Source organism: Euleptes europaea, chromosome 7 (assembly GCF_029931775.1).
Source record: "Euleptes europaea isolate rEulEur1 chromosome 7, rEulEur1.hap1, whole genome shotgun sequence".
Lineage (NCBI taxonomy): Eukaryota > Metazoa > Chordata > Lepidosauria > Squamata > Sphaerodactylidae > Euleptes > Euleptes europaea.
The window spans coordinates 78,804,847-78,832,772 of record NC_079318.1 but is presented as its reverse complement, the minus strand read 5'-3'; the positions used below and the strand labels follow the sequence as shown (position 1 = coordinate 78,832,772).

Sequence of the window (27,926 nt, the reverse complement as noted above, 5' to 3'; positions counted from 1 at the left end):
AGTCTGAGAAGCTAGAGGGAGATGGGCGCCACGGATCCAGAGTCATCCGGCCCCAGGTGGCAGCCTGGGCTCCCCACCTGCGGCCTTTTGCGCCTGGAACCGTAGTGCTGCTCCACACTGATGGCTGCCTGCCTCCCCCCCCCTCTTCCTCCGGGGCCCAGACAGGACCTCCCTTTTGTGCAACCCACACAAGAAGCGCAGTCAAAAGGCAGCCCCTCCTTGTCTGTGAAGCAGCTGCGGACAGGGGAGGAAGAAGGAGTGACTGTGGGTCTGGAGACAGCCCGTGGGTTGGAATCCAACTCCTCCCTCCCTCTTAACCTTTAAATAAAGACAGACATCTCTGTGCTGTGCAAAAAAAAAAAAAAAAACTCTGTACAATTCAAGCAAAACAAAACTCCATGCGTGTGAGCCCAGGGGAGGCCATTGGCCACAGGGAAATAATACTGATGAGGCACGCAGGCCCCTCCTTTGCCTTGCCCCCCCTCCCCTCACCCAACGGTGGCAGCGATTGTCTGCGAGACCCAGCTACAGCACATGCGGGAGGCACAACCAAGCATGGCGTCAGTGGAGGCCGGAGGCCTCAGGTGTTATCCTACACAGATGCAGAGCGGGGACGCCAGTGGCAAGGGGGGGCGGCCCTTAAGACGTCACGGTAACTGCCGCCAGTGCCCCGTTCCGTGAGTAGAAGAACTTGCTGAATGCCTCTTCAAGTAAACAGCTTAGTCGGCTCTGATCAGCCTGCACGGGGGGAAGAACACATGAACACATGAAGCTGCCTTCTACTGAGTCAGACCCTTGGTCCATCAAAGTCAGTCTCATCTACTCAGACCGGCAATGGCTCTCCAGGTTCTCAGGCAGAGAGGTCTTTCACATCACCTACTTGCCTGGTCCCTTTAACTGGAGATGCCGGGGACTGAACCTGAACCTCATGCTAAGTGAGCGCTCTACCATTTGAGCTAATCCTCCATTCTTAAGAAGAGGACAGCGAGGATTGTGCCCTGTTAGGTGTGCACTGGTGTTAGGCTAACCCCATTGGGAACCAAAGGGATCGATTTAGCTGCCAGGTGGGAGAGGCATAAGGGATGCGCTGCGAAAGCACCCTCGCTGGCGGATGGATGAGAGGAGAAAGCCTACCTCACTGATGAATCCCAGCTGGACCAATTCTGCCGCCAGTTCTTGGATATTGTCATCTGAGAGGGATGGAGAACAGGCACGTGAGTGTTTGCTAGCCCAACATCTATCTCCCCCCACCCCCATCCTCCAAAGCAAATGCTTACTGGGCAGCAGGTCACAGCTTAGGTGTCGATTCAATTTGTCTTCCAGTTTCAACAGCAGCGTTAACTGGTGGGTGGAAGAGGAGGGGGAGAAGAGAGAAGAGTGAGCTTTCAGCCCCAATTCCTGCCCTTGGGACTTTCCACCCCACCCCAGCTTCCTTCTTGTGAGATACACCTGCCATGCCCAGCCCAAGAGTAAAGCAGGGTGTTCTGGACAGTAGCGGGCACCCCAGAGCAGCACGCTGTCCCACTCATCCCCAGAGTGCGAGGGAGACGAGATACACACATGATGCTTTACGCCCTCCTCCACTGACTCAATGTTGCACTGCATCAACACCACCTGGGAACAGAATGAGGAAGGAGGCCGTGAGCGGAGAGATTCAAGCAGAGCCCAAACTCTCTCTCTGAAAGCAAATCAGTCAACTCACCTTGCGAGTCTCCACCTCAGCAGGTTCTGGCGTCGGTGTCTTCACTGATGGGGGCGCGATGGGGGATTTCACTACCTCTTGCTGTGGCTGCTGATGTCGTGGCAGGCCAAAGGCAGTGAGAGGGTAGATACCATTCCTGTGAGATGCGGAGGGGAGAAAAAGAAGAGTTTGCTCACACGACAGCGAGAAATAAGGCAGTTGAGGCAAGCTCTCCCAGGGTCCTTTTCACCTGCACAAACAGGGAACCCCGGCTGACACAGAAGGCAAAGGCACATTCTCCCCCCTTCCCCAAATTCACTTACCTTACATCCTCCAAGAATTTGTCTAGCTCCAGTGCTGGGGACTGGGAGAAGCTGCAGGTAGGCAAAACACCAACTTAGTAGGGCAGGCCTGCAATGGCTACCCCACAGGCTCTAGATAAAGGCTTCAACTCATCTATTCCCCCACCCCAAAGTGGTTGGAGGTTGGACTAGGGCCTGGGAGGCAGACCCCCCAATCGTGATGAAACTCACTGGGTGACCTTGGGCAAGTCTCTCTCTCCCTGACAGCGTTGTTGTAATGGTAGAAGGGAGGACGGGAGAGAACCAGGCCCACCTTGAGCTTGGGGAGGAGGGCACAGAAATGGTTAAAAATGTGCCAACAGTGCAATCTTAATGAGAATTACTCCAATCTAAGCCCATTGAAATGAATGGGCTTAGACTGGAGTAATTCTCATTAGGATTGCACTGTTAAGTAACTGAATCCAATGGGCATGGACTCTCCACCCAGTCCTCCTTTCAGGGACATTCCCCAACCCCTCCCAGAAGATCCTCACATCATGCGGATGCCCTCGCGGTCAGCATGGTTGATTTCAGCCAGAACAGCGTTCATGTCCAAGTTTTTGGTCATTTCTTCTAGCGCATTCTCAGGGATCATATCTGTCAGGGGAGAAAAATCTTTGTTTTACGCATATCCAGGGATGGCTTTCTCTAGCCAGCAGGCCTAATGCCATACTCAAGCACACCTTCTTGATTCCAATGCGCCCTCTGATGGACAGTCAGCCGGTTAAAGGACAGAGAGCAAAGAGTAAGAGTGAATGGACGGTTTACGGGCAGAAAGAAAAACAGAGGGCCCCACTAGGAGAGCACTGGACTGGTGCTATTTAGTTCTTAAGAGATCTGGAGTCAGGAGTGACCACGGTGAGGCGGCCAAGGTAACAGTCAACACCAAATGATTTGGCGTAGTGGGGACCCAGGTGCATTAAGAACAGCTACAGAAGGCTGGGTGGACAGGCCACACATGAACACATGAAACTGCCTTATACTGAATCAGACCCTTATTCCATCAAAGTCAGTATTGTCTACTCAGACTGGCAGCAGCTCTCTAGGGTCTCAGGCAGAGGCCACAAAATGGCAAGTGAGATTCAGTGTAAGAAAATTTAAACTATACAGTGATGCAAACTGCAGCAGAAATACAATCATCACATTTACACAGGAAGGGTGGATAAAAACCAATGATTTTTTAAAATAAAAAAAATCAGATTTCTTTATTTAAATTGGATTTTTTAAATAAAATGCTTTTTGAGGAAAAAATCTAAAGATAATTTTCTGTTTAAGATACGTTATAGTCCAAACGTTATTCATCATGAAATAAGGATTCGTTTTTCCTTATGTATCATGAGGCTGTATATTCATGCAATGTTTAACTTTTTTGGTAAATGAATTCCATTAATCCATTCACAATGTCATGCTCTTCCAGAGGTTTCTGTAAGTCTATCTTGGGCAATTTGTCTATCGAGAAGATATTATCACAGATATTATCAACTTGATTTAAATCAAACCCACCCTGCACTGAGGGGATCTGAAGTATAAGAACATAAGAAATGCCCTGCTGGATCAGACCAAGGTCCATCAAGTCCAGCAGTCTGTTCACACAGTGGCCAACCAGGTGCCTCTAGGAAGCCCACAAACGAGACGACTGTGGCAGCATTATCCTGCCTGCGTTCCACAGCCCCTAATATAATAGGCATGCTCTTCTGATATAAGAACATATAATATAAGTAGTGGTGACTAACTAGGAAACACCTTTGCTACTAGGAAAGGGTCTGAGGATACAACATCCAGTAACAACATTCCTTAACAGATATCTATGGGGCAACCACGCATGGCACAATGTGCATTAACTACAGATCCCACCATCTTTAAAAGAATATCAGAACTTCAAAAGGGCTACCAAACTGTTCACGGAGAACACCTCCACAAGGTCAGGCTAAAGCATTTGGAGCTTTTTACATCGGGCATCAGGGTCTTTTTTGACAATTTGGGATCATCTGTAAATCTCCAGCCTATTATATTTTCAAGAAAGGGGGAGGACAACCATGTAAGCCGCTTAGGATTTCCATTGGGAGGGAAAGCGGGGTATACAGTAAGTGAAAACTAATACATCAATAACAGTGACTGCAATTTCATATTAGTTTCAACTGTACTGATCACTTTGTTCAGATGCATTGTTATGGAACGCCCTACAGGCCTAGCTGTTATCCAGTCCTTGGGCTGGATAGAAATTGGAAATAAATCCTTATGCTACTACGGCGCTTCAGTCTGGGCGGTATTCAGAGCCCTTAAACCCTCTTGCTTGACCATACTCACGCTGATGGCCCACAATGCAGTGTGCTGCCAGGAGCTTCAGAGAGGGCACTTCGAACAGGGCCTGATGAAAGAGGAGCTCGCGAGCGGTGGGACGCTTACTCGGCTGCAGCTCCAGGCACTTCTGAATGAACTCCTGGAAGGGAAAAGGCTAGGGCTTGGGCCAACTCCTTGGAGGGGGGGCTCATTAGGCTGCCCAGCGGAGGAAAGGAGTATCCCAGATCCTTACCCGTTGCAAGGGGTCCTCCAGCAACTGAATGGCATTGTTAATTGCTTCCTGGGGCACGTAGGACGATTCACCGTTTCCCTGTATCTCCAGCACTGCCATCTGGAGGCAAAGAACTGCAGTTCAGATACATATGCACAACCCTTCGGTGTACAGAGGGTTGTTTACCACTCGTCGTGAAGAGCTGCATAGGTCAATCAGCCATAGCCACAACACAGACAACCTTCATATCACCCATTCATTCATATTTTCAACTGAGCCTGCAAGGGTGGACCAAAAGTGGCGGTGCTTTGCAATTACGCCCCCGAAGCATTTTCAACACATTGCAGGGAAGTACTGTCCCCCCCTTTCTGAATTATGCTTTTGATCTCTCCTGTGTCCAAGGAGGAAAGAGAAGCCAGAGACTGCAGGAACCAGAGCAGGACACCCCCACACACAAAAACCTAGGAGACACAGCCCTGTTTGGAGGGGAGCCCAGAAAGAAGAAAAAGAAGAGTTGGTTTTTATATGCCAACTTTCTCTACCACTTAAGGAAGAATCAAACTAGCTTACAATCACCTTCCTTTCCCCTCCCACAACATACACCCTGTGAGGTTGGTGGGGCTGAGAGATCTCTTAATCGAACTGTGACAAGCCCAAGGTCACCCAGCTGGCTTCATGTGGAGGAGTAGGGAATCAAACCCAGTTCACCAGATTAGCCTCTGCCGCTCATGTGGAGGAGTGGGAAATCAAACCCAGTTCACCAGATCAGACTTCATCGCTCTTAACCACTACATTATGCTGGCTGACACGGAGTGGCCTTTATGCAATGAGGGCATTGCCAGCACACTGTGAAGCTCTTTTATACACATTCACACACACACACACCCCTACAAACATCCTCGCCTCACCTCCAGAGCACACATCCCAAAGGAGTAGATATCCACGGCGGTGGTCACGTGTGCAACTTCTGGAACACAAAAGAAGGACCAGAAGTGATAAACAGAGAGAAAGAGAGAGAGGAGATCCGAAACTGCCCAGGAGCCAGGCTTGGGGCAAGAGACTACACAAGAAACACTCCACAGCCAAGAATGAGTCTGTGGGGAAGCGGGCACACAGTTAACTGCAGCTCCCCAACCACCTTCCGCCCCCCCTCCCCTTCATACCGCCATACTCTGGAGCAAAAAAGTGCAAGTTCTTCTGCTCCTCACGACAGGTCTTCACGTGGTTGTTGATGGTATCTGGAGCAACTAGAAGAGAAGAGAATCATAACTGATCAGATGCGACACGCCTGGTCTCACCTCCTGCTGTTGCGGGGCTCAAAGTAAGTTCCTCCCGGTCCGTATCTACAGGGAAGCCTAAAGGAGGTCAGGGCACTGCAGCTGTCCCACTTCTCCTGCTTCCTGGCAGCCCCATGGCAGAGGTGCAAGACTAAGGAAAGAAGGGGGACCCAGCCCGGAAGAAGATGAGGAGGAAGGAATTTAGGAGGGAAGCCCCACCATTTCCCCAACCCCAGGGGCTAAGCAGCCTCTCCGTCAAGAGCATACAAGCCTAGGTAGGAGCCGGCCCAAGCTTAGTCTTCTGGAGAACAGTCAGGGACACTGCATGAAAGCAGAGGAGGCCGTTTCCCCTGCAGCTTAGCCTTGCATATCCACTGCTTAGCACGCTGTTCCCATTGCGAAGGGGGGGATGAGGCTGGCACCAATGCATACAGCTTTGCCTGGGCTCTGCAGCAAAGCGACTTTTTCAGAAAGGCAGGCAGGCAGGCAGACACACGCACACCCACACACACACGGCCTGGAAAGCAGGAGACGTATCCTGAGTCGCTGCTGGCACTCCTCTGCCTACATCCTCGCCCCGAGCTAAAAAAGTATCTTCCTGGTCACTTCATTTAACAGGGGTCTAAGTCCAACCTCAAAACAAACCCTTGGGGAAGGCCACAAAGAAACCTCCTGCCAATCCCCCACCCCCAGGAAAGCTCCAGAGGCTACCTTTTTCTGGCCACATGGTTCAAGGCTGTTTGGCCTAAGCTGATGTTAGCCCACCTATCCTAATCATCTTTCTCCCCTGACCTTTCACCAAAGACCACTGCCAAGGCTCTGACTGTTCCTATACAAACACCTCAGCAGGGCACTGCCACACATAGCATAAGCCTCAACCATAGCTTGACCTCTGCAGGTACAGCTGTACCGCCACACAGGAGGTCACAGACCAGCATCCTGAAGTTCTCATCATGCAAGATCAACCCCCTGCCCCTTGAGACCCAGAAACCCTCCTGAGAAAGCTGGAGAAACAGACACACGGACAGGAACACCACTAGTTGGGAGAAGGCACAGCGGGAGAGGGAGGAACAAACTCAGAATCCAAATTACCAACAAGGGAATGCTGCCTGTGCAGAAATGTAAAACCTCAGAAGGGGAAAAAAATAATCCTAGAAAGATTCCTAACACCCACATGTTTCTAATTGGGCAGGGAGGGAGAAATTTAAAGATAAATTAAAACTCTACTAAAAGTATTCTGTATTTCAGAACAAGTTAAATACTTTCCAAACCAGTGTTTTATAATAACATGACAGCCAATTCATGCTACTCATTCACAGTTAGCGGTGGATCGTATTGCTGCTGCATTTGACTGACGTACTACGCAAGCAACACTCCTAGGACCAGAGGATGGCAAAGCTCTTTCAAACTGAGATAAGGGGCGGAAGGTTTTCCCAGTGGTTTATTTTTCTGCAGAAAAATGTCCATTTCTAAAGATTCACTGTTTCATATCTAATGACAGTGTCAATCCAACATGAGGCAAGCATGCCAGGTTCGATGTTGTAATTAACGTTTTCCAGGCGACTGTCCCTAGGAATTGAAAGAAAACACGTGTAGGTTTTATCAGTTTGTAAGCTGGGGAGGGGGAGAGAAATAAAACTCCAAATACATATAACGATCCAAACCACAAAAAAATCAAGTTGTAAATTCACCTGATTGGTTGCATAGTTCAAGTCAAAGCCAAAGCTAGAATTCTTATTTATGTCTCCCCACACATAGCAGAAGGGATACCCTTACCACCAAACTAATAAGGAACTAAGAAGTAATGCTACAGACAGTCATAGTGATGCTGAGGTGCCCTGGTGATCTCTGTGGAAGACAGAGACTCCAATAAAACAGACATGACAGCCACAGCATTAGATGCGGCACTGTTCTTTGGGTGCGCTTAAACTTAGCACATCCGCAAGTCTTCTAGTTCTTTAGGTTTTTTCCTTAAACCCTGTGCTGTCCTTAAAATCTTACCCTCTGTTGTATTTTTTTTAAATCATAAATTCTGATTTAATTTTTAGAATGCTATGCTATTTAACTTCCACACTCTGTTACCACTTATTCAGATACAAACAGTATCTGCTAACAAAGCGGGTGAGCGATCTGCATACCTGTATTTGCAACGACTAAAGCAGTGCAAACAGGAAAGGCCTCAGTCTGTGAGCAAAGGTTTTAAATACTAGAAAAATACATGTGTTCTCCAAGTATGATAAAATTGAAAAATTAAAATCCCAGTTTGAACAAGCTCTTCAGAGACCGGATTTCTCTTTCCTTATTGTGACCCAACCTGCAAGCCGTCCATCACCACATTCATATCACCCCACCCCAATTAATCCTCCCTCAGCAATCTCCCGGCAAGAGTATTTTTACTTTGTGCCAGGGCCATAAATTCATCATATTATCTTCCTGGGTTGAAATATTTCTTTCAACAGTTTTATCGTTCAATATTCTTCTTGCATCGTCATGGATACCGGATGGAACAAACTGCATGGTTTGCACCGGTAAACAGAAACCCAGTAAAGGGTTATCAAAAGTGTCATGCCATTTCCTATATTTTATTTGCATATATTTTATCAGTTTCCTGAAGCACAATAATATTTTTAAGTGCAGCAATTGTACTACACCTTATTGCCTAATTTAATTGCTACCATATCTAACACAAAAAGTATTACAATACTCGATGACACATCAGATGCAAAATAGCTCAGTGCTTTTAAATTATTTTCTGCTGCAGCGTCTGTAATTTCCATTTCTGATACGGTCTTCTAAATTGAGTTGCTTCTGTAACTAGTTCCTCGATTAATTTTCTTTGCCATCTAACAATTCTTCTTCTGTACCTGATGCTATAAACTCTTCAGTTAAACTAAGCAATTAAAATGTGACATTCCCAATTATTGTTCTTTAACTTGTCACAAATATAAGTTCTTCCTTTTCTGCAATATAAAAGGTGATGGCCTTTTGTTACACTGTTTGTATTTTTCCAGTTTCTTCAAGGAATGAATAAAAGTACTGTGTATATATACATTCCCAAAAGCATTAAACAGAACCTCTTTGTGAGCATTTTCAGAATTCTCCAAGTGCTATTAGCCAGAACCTCATAAGTGAGGGAACCAAGGACTCTGAGAAATATATCTTTCAAAAAGTAAATTATTCCTCTCTGTTTAATATTCTGTTTTTTAAATTTTTCTACTTTTAGATTTCATTTTTATCAAGGTCACATGTTCTGTCCTTATTTTTGGCACATGGCTTCATTTACCCTCGTATTAATTTCTAATGACTGAATCCTTTGTTCTTGCCACTCATAGCTGTATTTTAATGAAAAAGGCCTCTAGATGGTGCAAGGCAGCTTCTCTTCCTTCCTGGCAGTGAGAGAACTACTATAAAACCTACTTATTACAACACTATAGGAACCCTTGCAGGTTTACTGACCACCGCTAAGTGAGCAGTTATTTACTTACAGGTCTTTGGACCCAACATTTCATGTTCCTTAAGTAGAAAAGTTAGTTTTTCATCTCAGCTCATGAAGATGCCTGATATTGTTAGATCACTATGAAAATCAGTATTGTGTTGTGGATCAGACGCCACAGTGATCCCGCCTGCAAGTATACTCTTGTGTGACCATGCCCAAGGGATCCCCAGATTCCTACAGGCAGTTACTTAGCACATGGCCTCCCCAGGAAGGAGAGAGTCCTGGTGGACAAGACGGTCCTGCAGAGTTCTCCCATGACTAGGAGGCAACTATAAAAGGTAAAGGTCCCCTGTGCAAGCACCAGGTCATTCCTGACCCATGGGGTGACATCACATCCCAATGTTAATAGGCAGACTTTGTTTACCGGGTGGTTTGCCAGTGCCTTCCCCAGTCATCTTCCCTTTACCCCCAGCCAGCTGGGTCCTCATTTTACCAACCTCGGAAGGATGGAAGGCTGAGTCAACCTTGAGCCGGCTACCTGAAACCAACTTCCGTTGGGATCGGACTCAGGTCGTGAGCAGAGCTTGCAGTACTGCAGCTTACCACTCTGCGCCATGGGGCTCTTCAGGAGGCAACTACGAAGGGAAAATGAGGAGAGAGCAAAACTAGCACTCTTTCAGGATTATTAACTAGCCAAGGCAGTGTCTTCAACATAAACTGGCATGGAAAGCTGGCCAGTGCTCAGATGGGGTTTGGATAATCTGCAGCAAAGGCTTCACCATGGAGAGGCCCAAGAGGGCTACAGCCTCTTTGTAAGTGCTATGCAAGTACAATTGGCACATCCGCTTCAGGGACATGACGAGACGCCTTTACACCACCACGGGGAAACCTGCTCAGTTCCCACTATGGGCCATGAGGACTGGAAGCTTTTATCCCCTCCGAAGTAGTAAGACTCAAAATGCAGAACTCCGCACTCATACACAACAGACAGCCCTGCTGAGGACACTCCACGCACACCAGATCAGCCAAAGCAGAAGCAGCCAGGCAGAGCCCTCCCTAGACACAGTGACATGTAGCAACCCATCTGTGGACTTTGCCAAGTGGGGCTTTCCTGCTTTCCCCCCAATCCTGCCACCCAATCACCGCACCCCCAAATTTTGTTTACGGGGTTCAGCAGTAGAACAGGAAGCAAAGTGAGAGTCTGCAGTGGGAGGAGGGAATGGGAAATCATTGACTCCCTCTTCTGCAAACAGAAAGGCGGTTCTGTTGCAGGAGCTACGTGGTTGGAGACATGCTGCTGGCTCCTTCCTGTCCTTCTACCCTGGGTAGATACCCATCACCTTTCTACTTCATCCACCACCATAGTTCTGGCTTCCACCTGCTAGACTCCATCGACAGCATCTTTAACAGGGGTTTATTTCCCCCCTGGGTCAAGTAAAAGCCTTCTTTCAAGTCCTCACCCTTAGACTCATCTCCCACACCCCCAAACTTGACACTGTTAACCATCTTAGCCTCTTCAACATATAACAATGAGACTCTCGCAGCCCCAAGGCATCTGCCCCAAATCCATGCCATTTCTTCCCTTGCTCCATTTCCAAAACCACCTCCTACCTGAAGGGCACAGTTGGTAAATCCCAGAAACTTTGCCTCCTCTAGCACACTGTTTTCTGAGAGGAGCCCATTCTCAGACACACCACTTCCCAAGCTTTGGGAGGGACGGAGGCACACATTCAAGAGACAGACATCTAATGTACAGTGAGGTCAGCCAGCTATGATGGAAGCAGAGGTGCCCGCCCCGTTTCCATCTTTCCACCGCCCAATGCCAAGACACAGAAGTCCCTTGCACGGCAAGCAGTGGCCTCCCAGAGCTTCTCAAGATGATTGCAGCAGGAGCCAGCAGAGCAGTTCCAGGGAATGAGTGCTAGAGGCTCTCCAACCCAGCTAGAAAGCCCCAAAACAACTCGACTCCCCCTCCTCCCCCGGCTAGGCCAGCTACGAACGGGACATGTTGAGCACGCTTCCACACCTCGCTGCTGCAATTCACCCATGCTCCCCTTGCCGTAGGGCAGCTTCAGGCTCAGGGCACTGTTTCTTTTGCAGCCAGCCAAGGGGTCAGAGAAGCCACAAGCAAACGGCAAGCAGAGCCCCAGCCACGGCCAGATAGAAAGGAGGAGGCGGCAACGGCTCCTCAATGTGTGAGGGAAGCCCAGGCCCACATGCAGGAGGCAGCATGCAGCGGGAGAAAGGGGCCAGGAAGAGACCAGTGCAGCCTAACACTTTTGAAGGGAAGAGGAGAACAATAAAGAGGACAGGTTCCTCCTCCAGTTAGGAGCTCCGGAGGGCAGAGAGATCAGGGAAGGGTAGAGCTACACTAGAGAGACGCACACGCCAGCCTCATAAGCAAGGAACACTGTAGGAGAGGAGTTTATATATATAAAGTGATGCTCTCATATATATATATATTTATATTTAGGTCACAGTCACGTCACAGAGCAGAGAGATTTGCTCACCATTAGCAAAAATCCTATGAAAGACTGTTGGCAAGAGAGAGAGAAGAGAAAAGAAGCAGCCCATAAGCGGGAAATTAACAAGACAGATGTCTGCGAGCTGAGCTGACGAACAGCTAGCCCTTCACCTCAACCCAGACAACAGTCGGCTGAGTCACCGTGGCAGCAGTACAAAGGTGGAGCTCCTTTGCTGGCACCACCAGGCTGGGCTGCACAGCAAGGGCTGGAGAGAGACACCAGGCAGGGGGCCAGGGCTTTTGATGGCAAAGCCTTCTCCTGCTCCTGAAGGGGCAGGCAGCAAACCCACACGGGAAAACCAGTGCCTAGCACACCCAGAAGTGCCTCCCTTCTCCTCGTCAAGGAACATGCGTGAACTTCCATGTCTCATCTAAGATGAACACTAAGGAAAAGAGGCAGCTGCTTCTATCCATGCCTCGTGCGCCTCACCACCTACCCACCAACAGCCCTGATAAGAGAAAGAGTGTCCTTCCTCCTCATCCCATTGACTGCTCAGGCCAGGAACCCTCTCTGTTGGCTTTCTCTTCCCTTTCAAATATTCCACCCCTCCGAACACTGGCATATCAAGTTTGCTGCCGGATGGCTGCCCACTTTGCCCCTCCCCCAAGGGACAAACCGAGGAACTGCTTAAAAAAAGACAGTGACATCTGTTGCCTCTGCAGACTTGGTATCAAACTGCTAAGGGGGGCGGGGACAAAAGAAGGTCCCTTCCCCAAGTCCTTTGCCTCATGCTCTCGGCCCCAAAATGGGCCCCCCAAATTGTCTTGCAACCCAAGCCTGCTCAGTTTCCAGCGATTCACTGGAATAAGTACATCCTGGAGCACAGGCTTCCCCCTATATCCCCCAATCAGCCACAGGAGAGGGCAAACCCCAATGCAAAACTAGCCCATGCTGGGTAAACCCCAACTCTAAGAAGCCACCTAAAATAAGTACTGGAACCACTGAACTGGGAAGGATCACAGCAGATTCTCTCTCCCTTGCCTGCCCTTCATTATATCATCACCCATCCCCACTGGAATGCAGAAGCTCCCGTACTGACTGACATTCCCAAGAAATTCCCCCTCCACCCTTCCCTCCAAGACACCATCAGCTGCCTCATGACAGTTACAACAGTTCGGGTTCTCACCCCCTCTGCCTCTAAGTGCGTCACAGGCAGCCTCTTGTGCTGCTGAGCTGTGGGAACCTCCTGGATGGTTATCACATTCAGCCGTGGTTGCAGAACCCCCTAATTCATCATCAACTGGGCGGAAAGGGGAAAAGTCAGACCAAAAAAAGGCAGAAGAGGGTAGGATACTCTCCACTTGCTTCAGCTTTCAGAGAAGCAGGAAGATTTGGGGAGGGGGAGAAGACACAGAACAATGCCTTGCTTTCTCAAGAGCCACCTCTTAAGGTGGGATGTTAGGACAGATGTTCATAAGGACAGATTTAATGTGATCTGACCCTTACAATTGAAACCGCTACACCCATTCACAGTCGCAGCCCAGCCTGCTCCATATGGGAGGGAGCAGCTGTCAGACAAGCCCAGATCCCAAAAAGCAGGCAGCACTCCTGACACTTCATACCCCCCATTAGGGGAAGGAAAGGTAATTGCAGGTCCGGGTAGAGAGGGTTGTTTCTTCATGGCTCTCAAAGGTGAATGAAGAATGTGTTCCATTCTGGTGGGAGGATAACATCTGACGGAGCCACTTGGCTTATTCATCCCACAATATAAAAATGGTTGTGTGAAGGCAGTTTGCTTGCGAGAGATCAACATGGACAGTGATGGAACAGAGCAGTTATCAGCAGACAGAGAATCCACGCCATCACCTGCCTGAACAGGGCAGTCCAGCTGGAGTGCAGCAGTCTCAAACCTCTGGAACAAATTCAACACAGACTGCCACAACCTCGATAATATTTGGGTAAAAATCATGGAACATGTCAAACAGGCATCGAGGCAACAAGTTTCCCCTCCCAGAGGGAGCCATAACAGGCCCTGCCCCACCAAGGATGGAGCCACAAACTTAAAGTTTTCTTCCAGAACAAATTCTGAGGTCGCCGACACCCATGGTCCTCCCTAGCCAGATATCCTACCCAACAAGCGGCAAGTGTTCTTCTCAGAGACAGACTTGGCAAGGCTCCTTTCCTTGTTTTGGCACTGGAGCGCAATGACGTTTCCTCTCTGACAGCAATGCACAAGATACAGATCTTGCGAGCTCCAGGTCAAGCAGAGAGCTGGGCGAAGGGCAGAAGAGAGTAACTGGACCCATTCAAGAACCTCCGCAGCATTTCACTAACTTGACAAGCAGAAGTTGTTCCAAGGTGCCCCTCCCCAGGATGGCACGCTCTCAGGAGCTTTGTCATCATGGTATTTGTTGTTGTTCCTTCATGTGTCCCTGAGAGACAGGTGCTGTACGCTTTCCCGTAACTAGCCACTGAGTTGGTTCAAGAATCCAGTTGCCGTTCCAGCTAGACAGGTCCAGCCAGTGAAGTCATTCCAAGTTCTTGGTCAAACAGAAGGGCTGCTTCCTGCTTTTTAAAAAAAAAAAATGGCCCTGGAAACTCTGCTGTAACTGATGGGGAGCAATACAAAGCTGCAACAAAGAGCTTTTGTAAGAAATTCCATTTGGGGATCCAATTTCTTGCCCCTAAACACAGCACAGCTGCATATCGTGCCTCCACTATGCTCGAGTATCATTTATAAAGTCTGAAACGGCAGTCAGTCATTGCACTGGTACTTAAGCCATCTCTTCTCTCACACACACACTCCAGTCTCCCACCTTAAGGCTGGGTCTGCCAGCAAGTCCACCACACCGCAAATTAAATGTTCTCAATCCATTCATGGATCCTCAAAAGAGCAGCTGCCTCTCAAAGGCACAACCCAGATAGCATCCTTTGCCAAGGGCTCAGTGCTTGGCAGACAGAACTGCCTCTCCTAAAAGAAAAGGCAGGTGTACAACTAAGAGAAAGGGAAATACACTCCAGCAGATACACTACCCTTAGATATGTGGGATTGCAGTAAAGAAGGCTCCAAACACAGCCAGCTAAGCCTTCTAAAGTCAGTTCTTTGTCCAGGTCCCAACCAGCAGACAAGCTGGAACGTGTCCAGAGGAGGGCAACAAAGATGGTGAGGGGTCTGGAGACCATGTCCTATGAGGAAAGGTTGAAGGAGCTGGGTATGTTTAGCCTGAAGAGGAGAAGAATGAGAGGGGATATGATAACCATGTTCAAGTACTTGAAAGCCTGTCACATAGAAGAGGGGGCCGAGTTGTTTTCTGTTGCCCCAGAAGGTAGGACCAGAAACAACGGGTTGAAATTAAACCAAAAGAGTTTCCGTCTAGAGATTAAGAAGAATTTTCTAACAGTTAGAGTGGTTCCTCAGTGGAACGGGCTTCCTCGGGAGGTGGTAAGCTCTCCTTCCCTGGAGGTTTTTAAGAAGAGGTTAGATGGCCATCTGTTAGCAATGCTGATTCTATAACCTTAAGCAGATGATGAGAGGGAACACATCTTGGTCATCTTCTGGATATGGAGTAGGGGTCACTGGGGGTGGAGTTAGTTTGGAATTTCCTGCATTGTGAAAGATTGGACTAGATGACCCTGGTGGTCCCTTCCAACTATATGATTCTATAATACTCCTTCCTCGAACCCTGGCATTTGAGGATGCAGAGGACCACGGTCTGGTTGTTCTGCTGCTGGGTTTGGAACTCCTTCCCACAGAGCTGTATGCCATTTTACACATGGAAGCTTGAAATGAAGGAACCAAGCGTGACTGCTTTCATGAGAATGTGGTTCTGGCTTTTGCTTCATAGAACTTTGCACCCTTTTACATTCCACTTCTCTCCGGAGGCAACTGATATTTAACTTATGGATTCATTGCTTTAAGGCGAGATAAGCACTAGTACACAGGGTTTTTAAAAACAAGAGCAGGTGTATCAACAACTGTTAGCTATTATATCCAAGGATGGAACCACCATGTTCAGAAGTAGTATAGCTCAGATTATCTGATGCTGAAAAAAGAGCAAGCATAAGCTTCAGAGGCATCTTGTTAGAGACTGTATGCTCAGTCATGATATCTTAGCTGATCCAGCGTAGCAATGCTTGTATTTGTGAAAGACAGTGCCATGGCATACCTCCTGGAAACTAGGCTTGGCATTTCTGTAAACCTAGATGGGCTTCCTCTGAGTAGTTTTGGGACTCAATGGCAGAAGGACAACTCCATAATGCACCCTTTCCCTTCCCCCACCACACACAGGAAAAGCATACTCCCATAAACCCATGAATACTTGCCTATCTAGGTAGATGTAAAATAGAATGGCTTTATGCCAGTTTGACGGCCATGGCGCCCCAAAAGAATCCTGGGAATTTTATCTGGCGGTGCCAAGAATTCTTTGTAACATCTCCAGCCCCACCCACTTGCTCATACCCCCTTGCTCACAGGGAAGTACTGCGAAGCCATTGTGTTGTGAGAATATGACATCTGAGCAAACGCCATGGGCAATATAAGGCGATTAATATCTCCCCCAGACCACACATCCAGCTTACCCATGGGCAGAAGTGCTCCCCTCTCAAGAGGGAGAGAAAAGAGATTTCTGACTAGCCTGCCTCAAATGTTAAGGAAAATTCCAGAGAGGATTTCCCAGAACTAAAGCAATAACGATCCATTTCACTAGAGAGGATCTACAAGCGGCCACAACAAAAGAGGCACAAGAGGGAACACAAACCAGAACAGCCGACGGCACCACACGACAAGAACACTTTGTTTGCTGAAGCACTTTCAAGGCGAGGCAAATGACAACCCCAAGCTGCTTTGCTCAGGAAGAAGCCCAACAACTCTAGCCCCTCTTCCCCTGCTACCCCACTGGCCGACACTCAAGCCCTGCCGCAGCTCTACAGAGAACGACAAAAGCACAAGACTGGCATGGAGACTGCCAAGAACAAAGAGCACTCCCCTGAGAGCCCAGAGTGCCAGCCCCATGCCCCAGATCTCCAGGGAGCTGCTACCTGGAGGACAGATCAGAAGATGGCAGCGCAGAGTCAGAGATGAAACCACGGCAGAGTTTCCTGTCCCTCTGCCAAGAGGGCTGAGCTGCCTGGTTGGCAAGCACAGGGCAAAGCGGCTCAACGTTCTGGCCCCCTTCCTGGGCTTTTCCTATGGAGTAGGAAGCAGAAGGGATACTGGGGCAGCCTGCAAGAGGAGCAGCTCATGTCAGAGCGTCCCCGGGCGGGAGAGTTTTCCAGGAGGTTTCCAGAGGTCAGCACCATTTGCTATAAACAGAGGCCCCAGTCAGGTCACGGAATCCTACAGGCAGCAGATGTGTTTCCCAGTCAGCCTTCCTCCTTGCTCTCCCCCTGCCCAGGGCTGGTGTAAGAACCTGTTCCAAGGACGAGGCAAGCAGCAAGTCAAGTTTTCTGACCCAGCAGCAAAATGGAAGGATCGAGTCCAGTTTTCTGTCCAGACCTCTCCTCACAGGCAGTGACCCCCCCCCCCCCCCCGCACAGCACAGTCTTACCTGACCCAATCTTGATCAGCCCGTTGTGCTGGATAAAGATGGTGTCACAAGTCAAGTTTCCATGGATAATTGGGGGGTCGCAAGAGTGGAGATAACTGGAAAGGAAACACAGGAAAACGTGAGACTAGGCTGAGTTCTAGCTGGCAGCAGTATGGCTAGATACAATGAACTAGAAACTAGTTCCATGCTGTGCTGAGGTATGTGAATCTGGCTATCCTTGGCCAGCAGGTATGCTCACAATCCCCAAAGGGTAATGACTGATGGGAAGGTTGAAAAACCAATACCCTCAGCACCAAAGGGAGGGGGAGAACGGGACAGCCTTGAAGAGCCAGGAGCCTTGAAGAGCCAGGAATAGAGCTCTGCCATAATCCCCATCTCTGTAGAACACTGTGATGCTTTGGAAGGGAGGATCTCAGACAGACCAAACCCCTCTGTGTCTTCCAAGAAAATCATTTATTGGATTAGCAAGACCAAGCCACACAGGACTTTCTCCATCTGTGAAAATCACTGTGCCACAGAGGAAAGGATTACATTTCCCCAAAAGATCATCTGTTTTTCAATAATTTTCTATTCTCCAGAAATACTCGCCAGGTAAGCTCATGAAGGTGGCAAATTCCAGCCATTCCACTAATTGTTTGGACAGATGGGTGTGTCTGTGTTCCTCCAGGCTCACACGTGAGCCCCATTATCATGACACCAGCCCCAAAAGCTCCCCTCACATGCGTACCTGAGAGCAGAAAGGATTTGTGTACACCAGCGCTTCCAAGCCTGCAACACAGATCAGAGAAATTCATCACCAAGAGGCATTAAGCAATGTCCACTATGGCCCTCTTAGAGAAGCTTAAACCCAAAGACTAAATTCTGCCAATTTCTCCCCTTATTTCTTGTAATCAAAGCTTTCAAACTTTGGCTGCTTCCCCTTAACACTACCCTAGGAGGAACTGAAGAGACATGCCAACCGTCTGCTGACCATCCTGTCCTCAGGTCATCAAGGGATCTGCGGCTACTAGTGGACAGAAGGGAAACAGCTGCACAGGGCTCCTGCTACATCAGCCATGGAATGAAGGACAAAGAAAGCAAGCATGATTTGTGGGCTATCAGCAGAAAGAGCAAGGGGCACCTTTTCATTCATAGTCTTGTGGTTCTTCTTTGTCTTCTTCAGAAACTGCTTCAGGCTGCCAGAGGACATGTACTCTGTAATGAAGATCACCTGGCGGAGGGAGGGAGGAAAGGAAGGAAGGTTACCACCTCCTGCTTCTTCAAAGGTCCAACAAAACAGGGAACAAGTGATATTTTGGGAGGATGGGTGACATCACCCCACTCACCCTGGCCTTGTTCTCCTTCACGTCAGCCCAGTACTTGTGGAATTTCACAATATTCAGGTGCTCCAGCTGGATTAGATTGTCAAAGACAGCTTTGACCTTCTCCTACAAGCAAACAAGCAGAGCACAGCAGAGTCACCACTCCAAAATGGACCTGCCACCAGCAGAGCTTCTGTACATGTCAGATCTGTATTTTAGGATCTTTAAGCCTGTGGATTCTCCTGTGTGTAATCACACAGATTCTGCTTGTTAAAAATTGCAACATAATTGGTATATTAATACAGTCTTGCTTAGAAGTGTTATACTACTAATGAACAATGTAATTCTTTAAGTGAATCACAAAATCACACAAAGTTGGAAGAGACCACAAGGGCCATCCAGTCCAACTCCCTGTCATGCAGGATCCCACAATCAAAGTGCTCCCGACAGATGGCCATCCAACCTCTGCTTAAAGAATCCTCTTTAGCCACAGTGCTATGGTTTGTTTACCAGCAGAGCTGCAGCACAACCTCAAGCCAGGCCTGCCGTTAACTCCTCCCTCACAACTGTGGATGCTGGTCCACTTTGCCTAGCAATCCACAAGGCGGCCCACTGCGCAGTGCACTTAGCCACCAGTTGTGGCTGCTTTACGAGTACATGCATCACCCACCTCCTGAAGCTTAAAATTCTTGCGCTCGGAGAACTGCACCTCATTCCACACAACTTCCACACCTTCTTCCGTATCCATCGCGAGGTAGGCGCTGTCGATCCCAGGAACATTGCGCTGATTTACCTGGAGAGAGATGAGCTCATATGAGAGGGGGAGGCTCAGGTAGGTAACAGAAGGTTGGAGCCATGGCCTGCCGCTATGCACAGTACAGACAGACGGCTGCCAAAACTGGCAGAAGGTTAGGCAAGCCAGATCTAAAGGCATCTTCCCCAGTAATCCAGCGATGCTGCACTTCATCAAGAACCAGCTCAGCCTGAAAGACACGGAGAATGGAGGGGATACAGCCAATGCAAGGAGGAGCCGCAGAAGCCTTGCAGCCTGGCTGAGGCAGCTTCCACTGTGGTCAACAAGCTGGGAAAGAAAGGGGTTCATCCAGACTGGCACTGGCACTCCTGTGATGCTTCCTAACAAGCCTGCAAGGCAGCACCTGAGACAAGCAAAAGTGGGAATGAGAAGAGGAGGATACTTTGGAACTAGATTCTTAAGGGGGAACAATCCAGCATACTCTCCAGGGCAACCTCAGACGATCATAGAATCATAGAGTTGGAAGGGACCACCAGGGTCATCTAGTCCAACCCCCTGCACAATGCAGGAAATTCACAACTACCTCCCCCCTGACCCCTACTCCATGCCCAAAAGATGGCCAAGATGCCCTCCCTCTCATGATCTGCCTAAGGTCAAAGAATCAGCATTGCTGACAGATGACCATCTAACCGCTGCCTGAGACCCTGGAGAGCTGCTGTCGGTCTGAGTAGACAATACTGACTTTGAGGGGCCGAGGGTCTGATTCAGTATAAGACAGCTTCATGCGTTCATGTGCTCTTCTTAAAAACCTCCAGGGAAGGAGCGCTTACCACCTCCTGAGGAAGACTGTTCCACTCTCTAATTGTTAGAAAATTCTTCCTAATGTCCATTGCCCATTACCCCAACATTGCGGACACAGGCGGAGAGGATGCTGCCTGTGGCGGGATGGAGCCTGGAAGCTTGGAAATCTTCTCTCCACCTCCTACCAAGTAATCCCAGCAAAGATACCTCTTCAGTCTTAAAGGAAGAGGTCTCTACTAACAAGTAGATTAGTAAGGTTACCTCTCACTCCAGTAGAACTCTGCTAGTGCCAGGGCAAGGCTTCCTCTGACATGACGGAGGGCAAGAAGCCAGCTAGGCATGCACAGACTACAGCGAGAAATCAAAGAAGCAACTGCAGGTTTCTTGGTCTTAAGATTTCAACCTTTGGCATTCTACAGTTAGGAGGGGAAATAATGAACAGGCCTTGATCTCTCATTGGATGTGCTACTTCCAAACAGCCTACAGTGACAGGGCTCCAGGCTCTCTCCAGTTCCAGCCACCAACCTATATCTAACCATTTCATGCACAGAATGTGCCACTTTCCCTGCATTCCTCTTGCGTTCCAGCAGCCCTTTCCAACCAAACAGAAAGATCTCTCCCAGGGCCACAAGACCGACAGAGAGGAATAGCCATGTGAGTGGGGGGGGGGAGTGAGGAAGGGCATGAGGCTGAAATTGCTTTTCCTTCCCCTCCTGCACGTGCTACCAAAGAAAAGGGATCAGTTTGATCCCCTTGTCCTTCTTCAATCCAGCCCACTGACACAGCTGTTCCTCCACATGGATCCTGCAAGCGTTGGACTGAACTTTTGGGAAGTTGGAAAGGACTGCAGGAACTGAAAGGAACACAGGAAACCTGTGAGCCTTCCATTCATGGATGGTTGGAGACGTGTGCAGCTGCCAAATGCAAAACCCCCTCCCCAACCAGTGTTGCCTCAGAAGGTCACATGGGTTGTGAAGTCAATAGTGTGACCCAGGTGTGGATTTTAAAAGACAATGACGCCGAAGTCTGAACACTTCTGACCTCTAATTGTGCTTTAAACTTGCTGCCATCATAACTCTCAGAACACAATGTACCCCAGCTGTAGCAACCAAGATCTGGCAAGGGAATATTTAATCAGTTCATTCACCTTCGGCTACTTTCTTTCAAAATGTTAAAAATTAAAGAGCACAGTTAAGCTTTTAATTCTGAGGGATACATAAGAGGGAACAATAGCCCCCATCTAAGCTGGAATTAAAAAATAAGCAGGAAGCTAGAGGAAAATACTTCACAAGTGAACTGCAAAAGAGGTGCCAAGTAAGACTCTGTGAAAGAAAAGGGAAGGAGAGAGGAGAGGGAGAGAACTGAACCCAGGAGGAAAAAAAAAACTCAAGATGCCTGAGAGATCAAACTGTCATTGAAACTTCACCCTGACTCAAAAGGCAGACACCTGAGAAAGGCTTCACATTAGGTGTAAGCTAAGAAAACAGGAGGCCATTAGCAGGAACAAACTTTTTGGAAGTACAAGGCTCCCCTCCTCCCCCAGGACAACCTGCCTCATGAACACATGAAGCTGCCTTATACTGAATCAGACCCATGGTCCATCAAGGTCAGTGCGGTCTTCTCAGATGGGCAGCAGCTCTCCAAGGGGAGGGGCTGTGGTTCAGTGGTAGAGCATCTGCTTGGCATGCAGAAGGTCCCAGGTTCAATCCCTGGCATCTCCAGTTAAAGGGACTAGGCAAGTAGGTGATGTGAAAGACCCCTGCCTGAGACCCTGGTGAGCCGCTGCCGGTCTGAGTAGACAATACTGACTTTGATGGACCAAGGGTCTGATTCAGTATAATGCAGCTTCATGTGTGTTCAAGGTCTCGGGCAGAGGTCTTTCACGTCACCTACTACATTTATTTAGAGATGCCGGGGATTGAACGAAGGACCTTCTGTTTGCCAAGCAGATGCTCTACCACTGACCCATGGCCCCTTTTTCTCTCATACTGGTGATTTTAAAAAGCCTCATCAGAAGGACTGGAAAAACACTTCAAAATCACAGTCACCGGCATGCAGAGCTTAGGTACTGGAGCAAACAAGCAAACAGCCCGCCTATGAAGCAAAGGTTTGATCAAACTCAGAATAAACTAACCACAAGACATGCTTTGCTGGATTAGACCCTAAGGTTTCATCTATAGTCCATCAATCCTTGCCTAACAGTGGCCATCCATACATCTCTGGTACTGAAGATATGCTGCCTTTGAATGTGAAGATTCCATACATTCATCATGGCTGGTGATATATGATTGCTCCAAGTTCTGGGAATGGGCCAATCTTTTTTAAAGCCACATATTCTTGTGGTCATTTGTCCACCTTGTGATAGTAATTTTCGTATATGTTGTGTGAAAGATTTCCTTTGTGGATCCTGAATCAATAACATTCTGGTTTCATTGGATGGCCAGAAAAGCTACTACTGGGAAAGAAAAATATGTCATTATCTACTCTCTATTACACCATTCATAATTTTATATGACTGCCCCCCATGCTGTTTGCTTTTGTTTTTAATGAAAAAGCCATAACTTCAAGTCATAGGAGAAACACATTAAGCTGCCTTCTACCAAGTCAAACCCTTAGTCTTTTCAAGGTTGGTATTGCCTAGTCTGACTGGCAGAGGCTCTCCAGGGTCTCAGGTAGAGGTCTTTAGAATCACGTTCCACCTGATCCTTTAAATCGGAGGTGCCAGGATTGAACATGGGGCTTTCAGCATGCAAAGTAAATGCTTTGCCACAGCCCCTCCCATTTCTTCACTTTTTGTAGAAGCCATGATGAAGCTTCCTCATAAAGCTCACTCTTCTAAATAATTCACCAGCACTTTCCACTAGCTTCCCTGAGTCAGAAGTTAGACTGATCTATTACATTTTTATCCTCTCTTGCTCCAAGGAGCTCCAGGGCAGCATACATTGTTCCCTTCTTTTATATTTTATCCTCACAACAAACAGATGAGACAAATCCAGCTATAAGAGAGTGACTGGCCCAAGGTCACCTATAGAAAGCTTCAAGGCTGACTGGGAATCTGAACCCAGGTTTGCTTGGTACTACCAACACTAACAACTACAGCACAATGGCTCTTGATCTAAGTTCCTGGATCTTTTTTTAAAGTCTAATAATTTGGGCTGCTACGGTTCTTTTATGTGCCTGTGTGCACCAAGCACATGCAAAGAGCATGTCTCTTCCAAGAGGTCTGTTGAAAAGCACTAACACAAGCAAGACCCAGGCTATCTATGGGGCCTTCCGAGAGCCAGAGCCCAGAAAGAGGAAAATAGCCAGTGAAGCCAGGATTTCTACCTGTCAGAGTGAGAGACACAAGCAGAGCAAACACTGATCCTGCAAAGGAGGATCACTTGAAGCAAGTTTGTGTAATGTTCTTACTACCAGAGTAGACTTGGCCAAGTAATTCTAATCCATTTGTGATAGCTTTACAGCCTTACTACAGTTTCAGGTCCAGACACTGAAAGAACCCCAACTGTTGAGGTTCTACCCACCATATGGATGCAGTAATGGAAGAGGAGTAACCTGGAAGAACTGTTTCTGGGCTTTTTTTTTCAAGCTCATGCTCATTTACTGATGGAAGTCATTACAAACCCCGCCCCAGGCTCTCAGGTCCAAACCTTTCCAGTCACAATTCACAAGCCCTCCTCTTCCCCACCTGTCTGAAATTAATGGTTCCACCACTCATTGTTTTTTGTCAGGCCTCCACCTCTCTTCCCACTGCCTAGTCACTCAGTCCTGCTCCATTCAGCATTCCAACAGAATGATATGTTAGGAGATGTGGCCACTGAGTTGCATCATGGACACGTTCCCATACCACACCATCTTTTCTCTTGGATGCGATGCCACTTCCTCTAGTGGTTAAACTACAGTGAGTCACACCAACAATAAGACTTAATGTAGAAATGAAAGCAAAATACACAAAAATGTTTAACGTTTGTATGCGCAAGCCAAAATCTGGGAGGGAAGAATAATGACATGGCTTGGAGAACAGCTCTGAGGTGTGGGAATTCAAAGATGCAAAGTCAAGAGTCTGCATGAAAAACCAACAAAGCGAAAAACCAACACGCTTGGCAAAGGCAGCACAAGAAGGAAGCTTCAGAAAATCTATTTTGGGACAAGAGGGAAGAGAGTGAGGGCTAGAGAAAGCACACCAGTGAAAAACCCAGCCAGTCAAAACACTGGCTCTTTCTGAAGATTCGTCACAAGAAGCATATTGTTACCCATCCCAAGACATTAGGAAGGAAGGGGGCAGACTGACTAAGCACAAAAACAAGATAACTAGCAAAGCCATTCAAGCCCTCTGCGCTGATAAACTTTCTTGAATGACCTCTTTATTTGAGATTTCTGCCATGAAGCACCTTCCCAGGTTCTGTAAGCCATAAGCTCAGATTTACCACCTCCCCACACATGCTAGACAACATGGGGATAAAAGCAATTGCTTACATGCTAGGTCTATTACAATGAACCACTGAAGAAACCAAAAAGAGAACAGACAGGGATAATATAACTTGCATGATTGATGTACAGTGACATAATACACATTAAGTATTCTCAGCAACTTAAAAAACAGTGGTTCCTAGCTCTCTTGCAGGTAGGTTGGGGGTCAGGAGAAAGACCTGAGTCAGCTGAGAAGCTCAATGGCAAGTTTGGGTGTGCCGCTGTAAAATGTGCAAAATGACCATAACACAGCCTATTGTGGAATGGGAAAGTATCATGTTGCAAGTCCAAAAAGCTACATTAAATTTAGAAGCGGGTCCCAAAAAGCATACTAAAGTTTAGAACCAACTTAAGGCAAACTATTAGTGCCACACTGAAGTTAAATTTTACATTAAAACCACACATTTAAAAAAAACACCACTTGATGACTCATGTAACAAGGTGTTTTTCAAAACATGAACAAAAATAAAGATGCTGTAGAATTTACAAGAAAATTTTGGTTTCAGATTAAAATCACTTAAAAACTAACTCCTGCACCAAAAACATAAGAACTTAAGTAAAAGCCGTCACTTCTGAGCCCTGTAAGCAGCAGGCACATTCTTACAACTTAGCCTCTGAGCACCCACACCTTTTCCAAGTCTTTCAACTCCAATCCTCTTCTGCAAGTTGAGGGAAGTTCAAAACAAGAGGGAGCTGCACAGAAACCTCAGTTTCAAAATACCACACAGATTTCTGCCATGGGTTTAACCTTTCCAGAACTATTTATTCTAGCGCTGTCTTCTTTAACTGGATCCTCCACGCCATTCCTAAGGAGACTAAATTAAGGGAAACATGAACAGCTGGAAGGCAATCAGCTATCTTGAGTGCTCATGAAGAGGGATAATTTTAAATTCAAATATTATGGGGGGAGGGGTAAAAAAACAAAGGAAAAGTCCACAACTTGCTAGGAGGCTGGACTACAGGACAGGCTAAAACTGGTAAAAATTTCTCTATAGATCCTTCACCAGTTCAAGCAGAAAAAGAAGCAAGCAAGCAGACACTGGAACGAAATGAATGCAAAGGCCCCACAGACCAAGTCAAAGAACAGCCCGCACAGCATACGCAGGACCTCAAGGCTTATTCTGCCATTCTCCTGACACGGAATGAATAGGCAAGGAAGCAGAAGTACCCTGAAACTCACAAGCAAGGGTGGGATGGACAAGATCAGAGACTTTCGACCAAAGAAGAAAGAGAAGGATTCCCTTTGCCAAGAACATGAAGAAGAACTGTCTCCCATTGGTTCAAGTCCAAGGGTAGATTCAGGGCTTTTTTTTCCTGTAAGTGCCAACTCTCCCCTACTTATTTCAGCCTCTAACACAAACAGAGGATTCCAGCACCCACCCAGACAAATCCATAACACAACAGATGCATCATTTGCCTACTGCTGCATGCACACAACAAGAGCCCTTTGCCTAGATGCCGCTGTCTAACACAGGTCTTGATTTCTCCTCATTCCTCTAGATAACAAGCTGCATTACTTACTGACAGATATTGGAAAGTGATGCACTACGGACCTCAGAGTGCTTGTTTCATTACGCATTACGCAGATCCTCATCCTCACCACCCCTGGCAATGAAACTCAGAAGCGGTGCAGCGCTTTTCAGAGCAGTTTCGAGTGATTTTAGCACACGGCATGTTTGGATCTTGGAGTCCTTGCGAAAGACCCAATGTCAAGACCACGATTAATGGAACTATGAAAATAGTGTAGCAGGAGAAGTAAAGCTGGCCGACTTTGTTGGTCCCATCTTCACCACTTCCCTCCCAGGTCCATCATCCCCACCACAAACCTCTTCCCGCCTCTTCTGCCATCTTCCACAGGGCGACTCTTCCAGGATCTCTGATTCGTCCTCGCTCTCCTCCTCTTCCTCCTCTTGGGGGGCAGAAGAAGCCATGGGCGGTGACAGCGAGGCCAGGCCAGGCCCCGAGTCCGGCTTCGTGTCAGAGCCGCTACTGGGCACCTGCTTGGCTTCTCCTTCAGACATTTTGGGGAAGGCTCGCAAACCTGCAGGGAGGAAGTCAGGGGAAGGCCGGGTGACTGGGCGGCGGGGCATGGGTGGGGACTCTGCCCAAGAGGAGAGAAAAGGGGAACGCCACCCCTTCTGGACCGCGGGGGCAACAACTCGAAAAGGTGGGGGGAGGGGGAATTAAGACTCTTTGCCCCGCACGAGGCACAGGGGGAAGGAGAGGCCTGTTACCATGGCAATCTCTCGAGCCCCCCCCCCGGACTGCGTCACCAGCAGCTGTCCTCTCTAAGCCAGCCCCCCTGCGGAGGAAAAGGGAAGGCCGCCGCCGCCCCCAAACTCACCCACTTAAAAAGGGCGTGGCCTCATTGGGTGGGGGGTCAGTCAGTCACCCTCCCTCTGCTCACGGCTAGCGCCATGGAAACGCGGGAGGGAGGGAGGGGGCGGGGCAGGGGCCACGCGCTGTCCCACCGCCGAGGCCAAGCGCGGCCTACCCCCCCTACCATCCCCCAGGCTGAAGAGGAAGGGTCAAGGAGACTCACCGGGCCCAGGCCCGTCTCCGCCGACGAAAGCCCGCAGGCAAGTGGCAGCCTCCGAGCCGCGCAGCCTAACGCGCTGCGGACGGCGGCGACTGGTCGGCGAGAGGGTGGGCCTCCGCGTCAGCCAATAAGCGCGCGCCCTGGGCGCCGGGACCAGCTTCCAATTGGACGGAATCCTTGAGGAAACCTGCCCTTTCGCTAATACCTGTCAGTCGGCCGAGTTTCGGAGTGAAAGGGGGAAGTGCGCGTGCGCAGGCCGTGGCAAAGGCGGTGCCTGTAACCGTCGGCGCTGCGCTTGCGTTAGGGAGATACGGAGGAGGGGAGGGAGTGGGGGAGATCCTCGGAAGTGAAATGTTCGAGGTAGCCGGGATAATGGGTATTAGCTGGTGGAGCGACGGGTTTTTTTTTTAATAAAGAAGAGCCGCTTTATCCCCGGAGCTGTTTGTTTGAATAAGACCTCTGCCCTTAAGAAGTTTCCAAAGCGAGAAAATATTGGGCTTCTGCCTACATAGGCCTAATAGCCAACATCAGTGGAGGATGGGTGGAAAGGAAAAGCACAACTCTTGGCTAGTGCCCGTTTGAGCGCCGACTGGAAGTCAAAATGGTTCTGGCCACTGTCAGGACTTTGCTGGGCTCCCTGTTGTTTTGGGCAAAGATGGAAATGTTCTGAATGTTACACATTTCCCGGGGCGGGGGCTGCCCATGCAAAGGAAGCAATTAACTACTCTAGTCTATCCTACTGGAACCAACTGAGAAGCCCACATCTATCACCAGAGGCTGAAGCCTGCCTGGTGCAGGTTATT

At 48.4% G+C, this 27,926-nt stretch overlaps 1 protein-coding gene across 2 annotated transcripts; it reads right to left on the bottom strand.

The window, feature by feature from the left end:
- Positions 1-601: 601 nt before the first annotated feature.
- On the bottom strand, positions 602-27,262 carry NRBP1 (nuclear receptor binding protein 1). Of its 2 annotated transcripts, XM_056853015.1 has the most exons (19): positions 27,127-27,262; positions 26,411-26,625; positions 19,230-19,352; positions 18,584-18,685; positions 18,379-18,468; positions 17,986-18,026; positions 17,259-17,353; positions 11,758-11,781; positions 5,698-5,781; positions 5,443-5,501; positions 4,556-4,654; positions 4,330-4,462; positions 2,517-2,619; positions 2,005-2,055; positions 1,703-1,838; positions 1,561-1,614; positions 1,278-1,341; positions 1,135-1,190; positions 602-738 (listed from the first exon to the last, which is right to left on the bottom strand). In XM_056853015.1, exons 2-19 carry the CDS (start codon positions 26,603-26,605, stop codon positions 640-642), a joined length of 1,608 nt encoding a protein of 535 aa, XP_056708993.1. In that variant the 5' UTR covers positions 26,606-26,625; positions 27,127-27,262; the 3' UTR covers positions 602-639. The 2 variants fall into 2 exon arrangements, with proteins under 2 accessions (XP_056708993.1, XP_056708994.1); XM_056853016.1 differs by lacking the exon at positions 11,758-11,781 and having other exon boundaries at positions 27,127-27,261.
- Between the last annotated feature and the right edge of the window lie 664 nt (positions 27,263-27,926).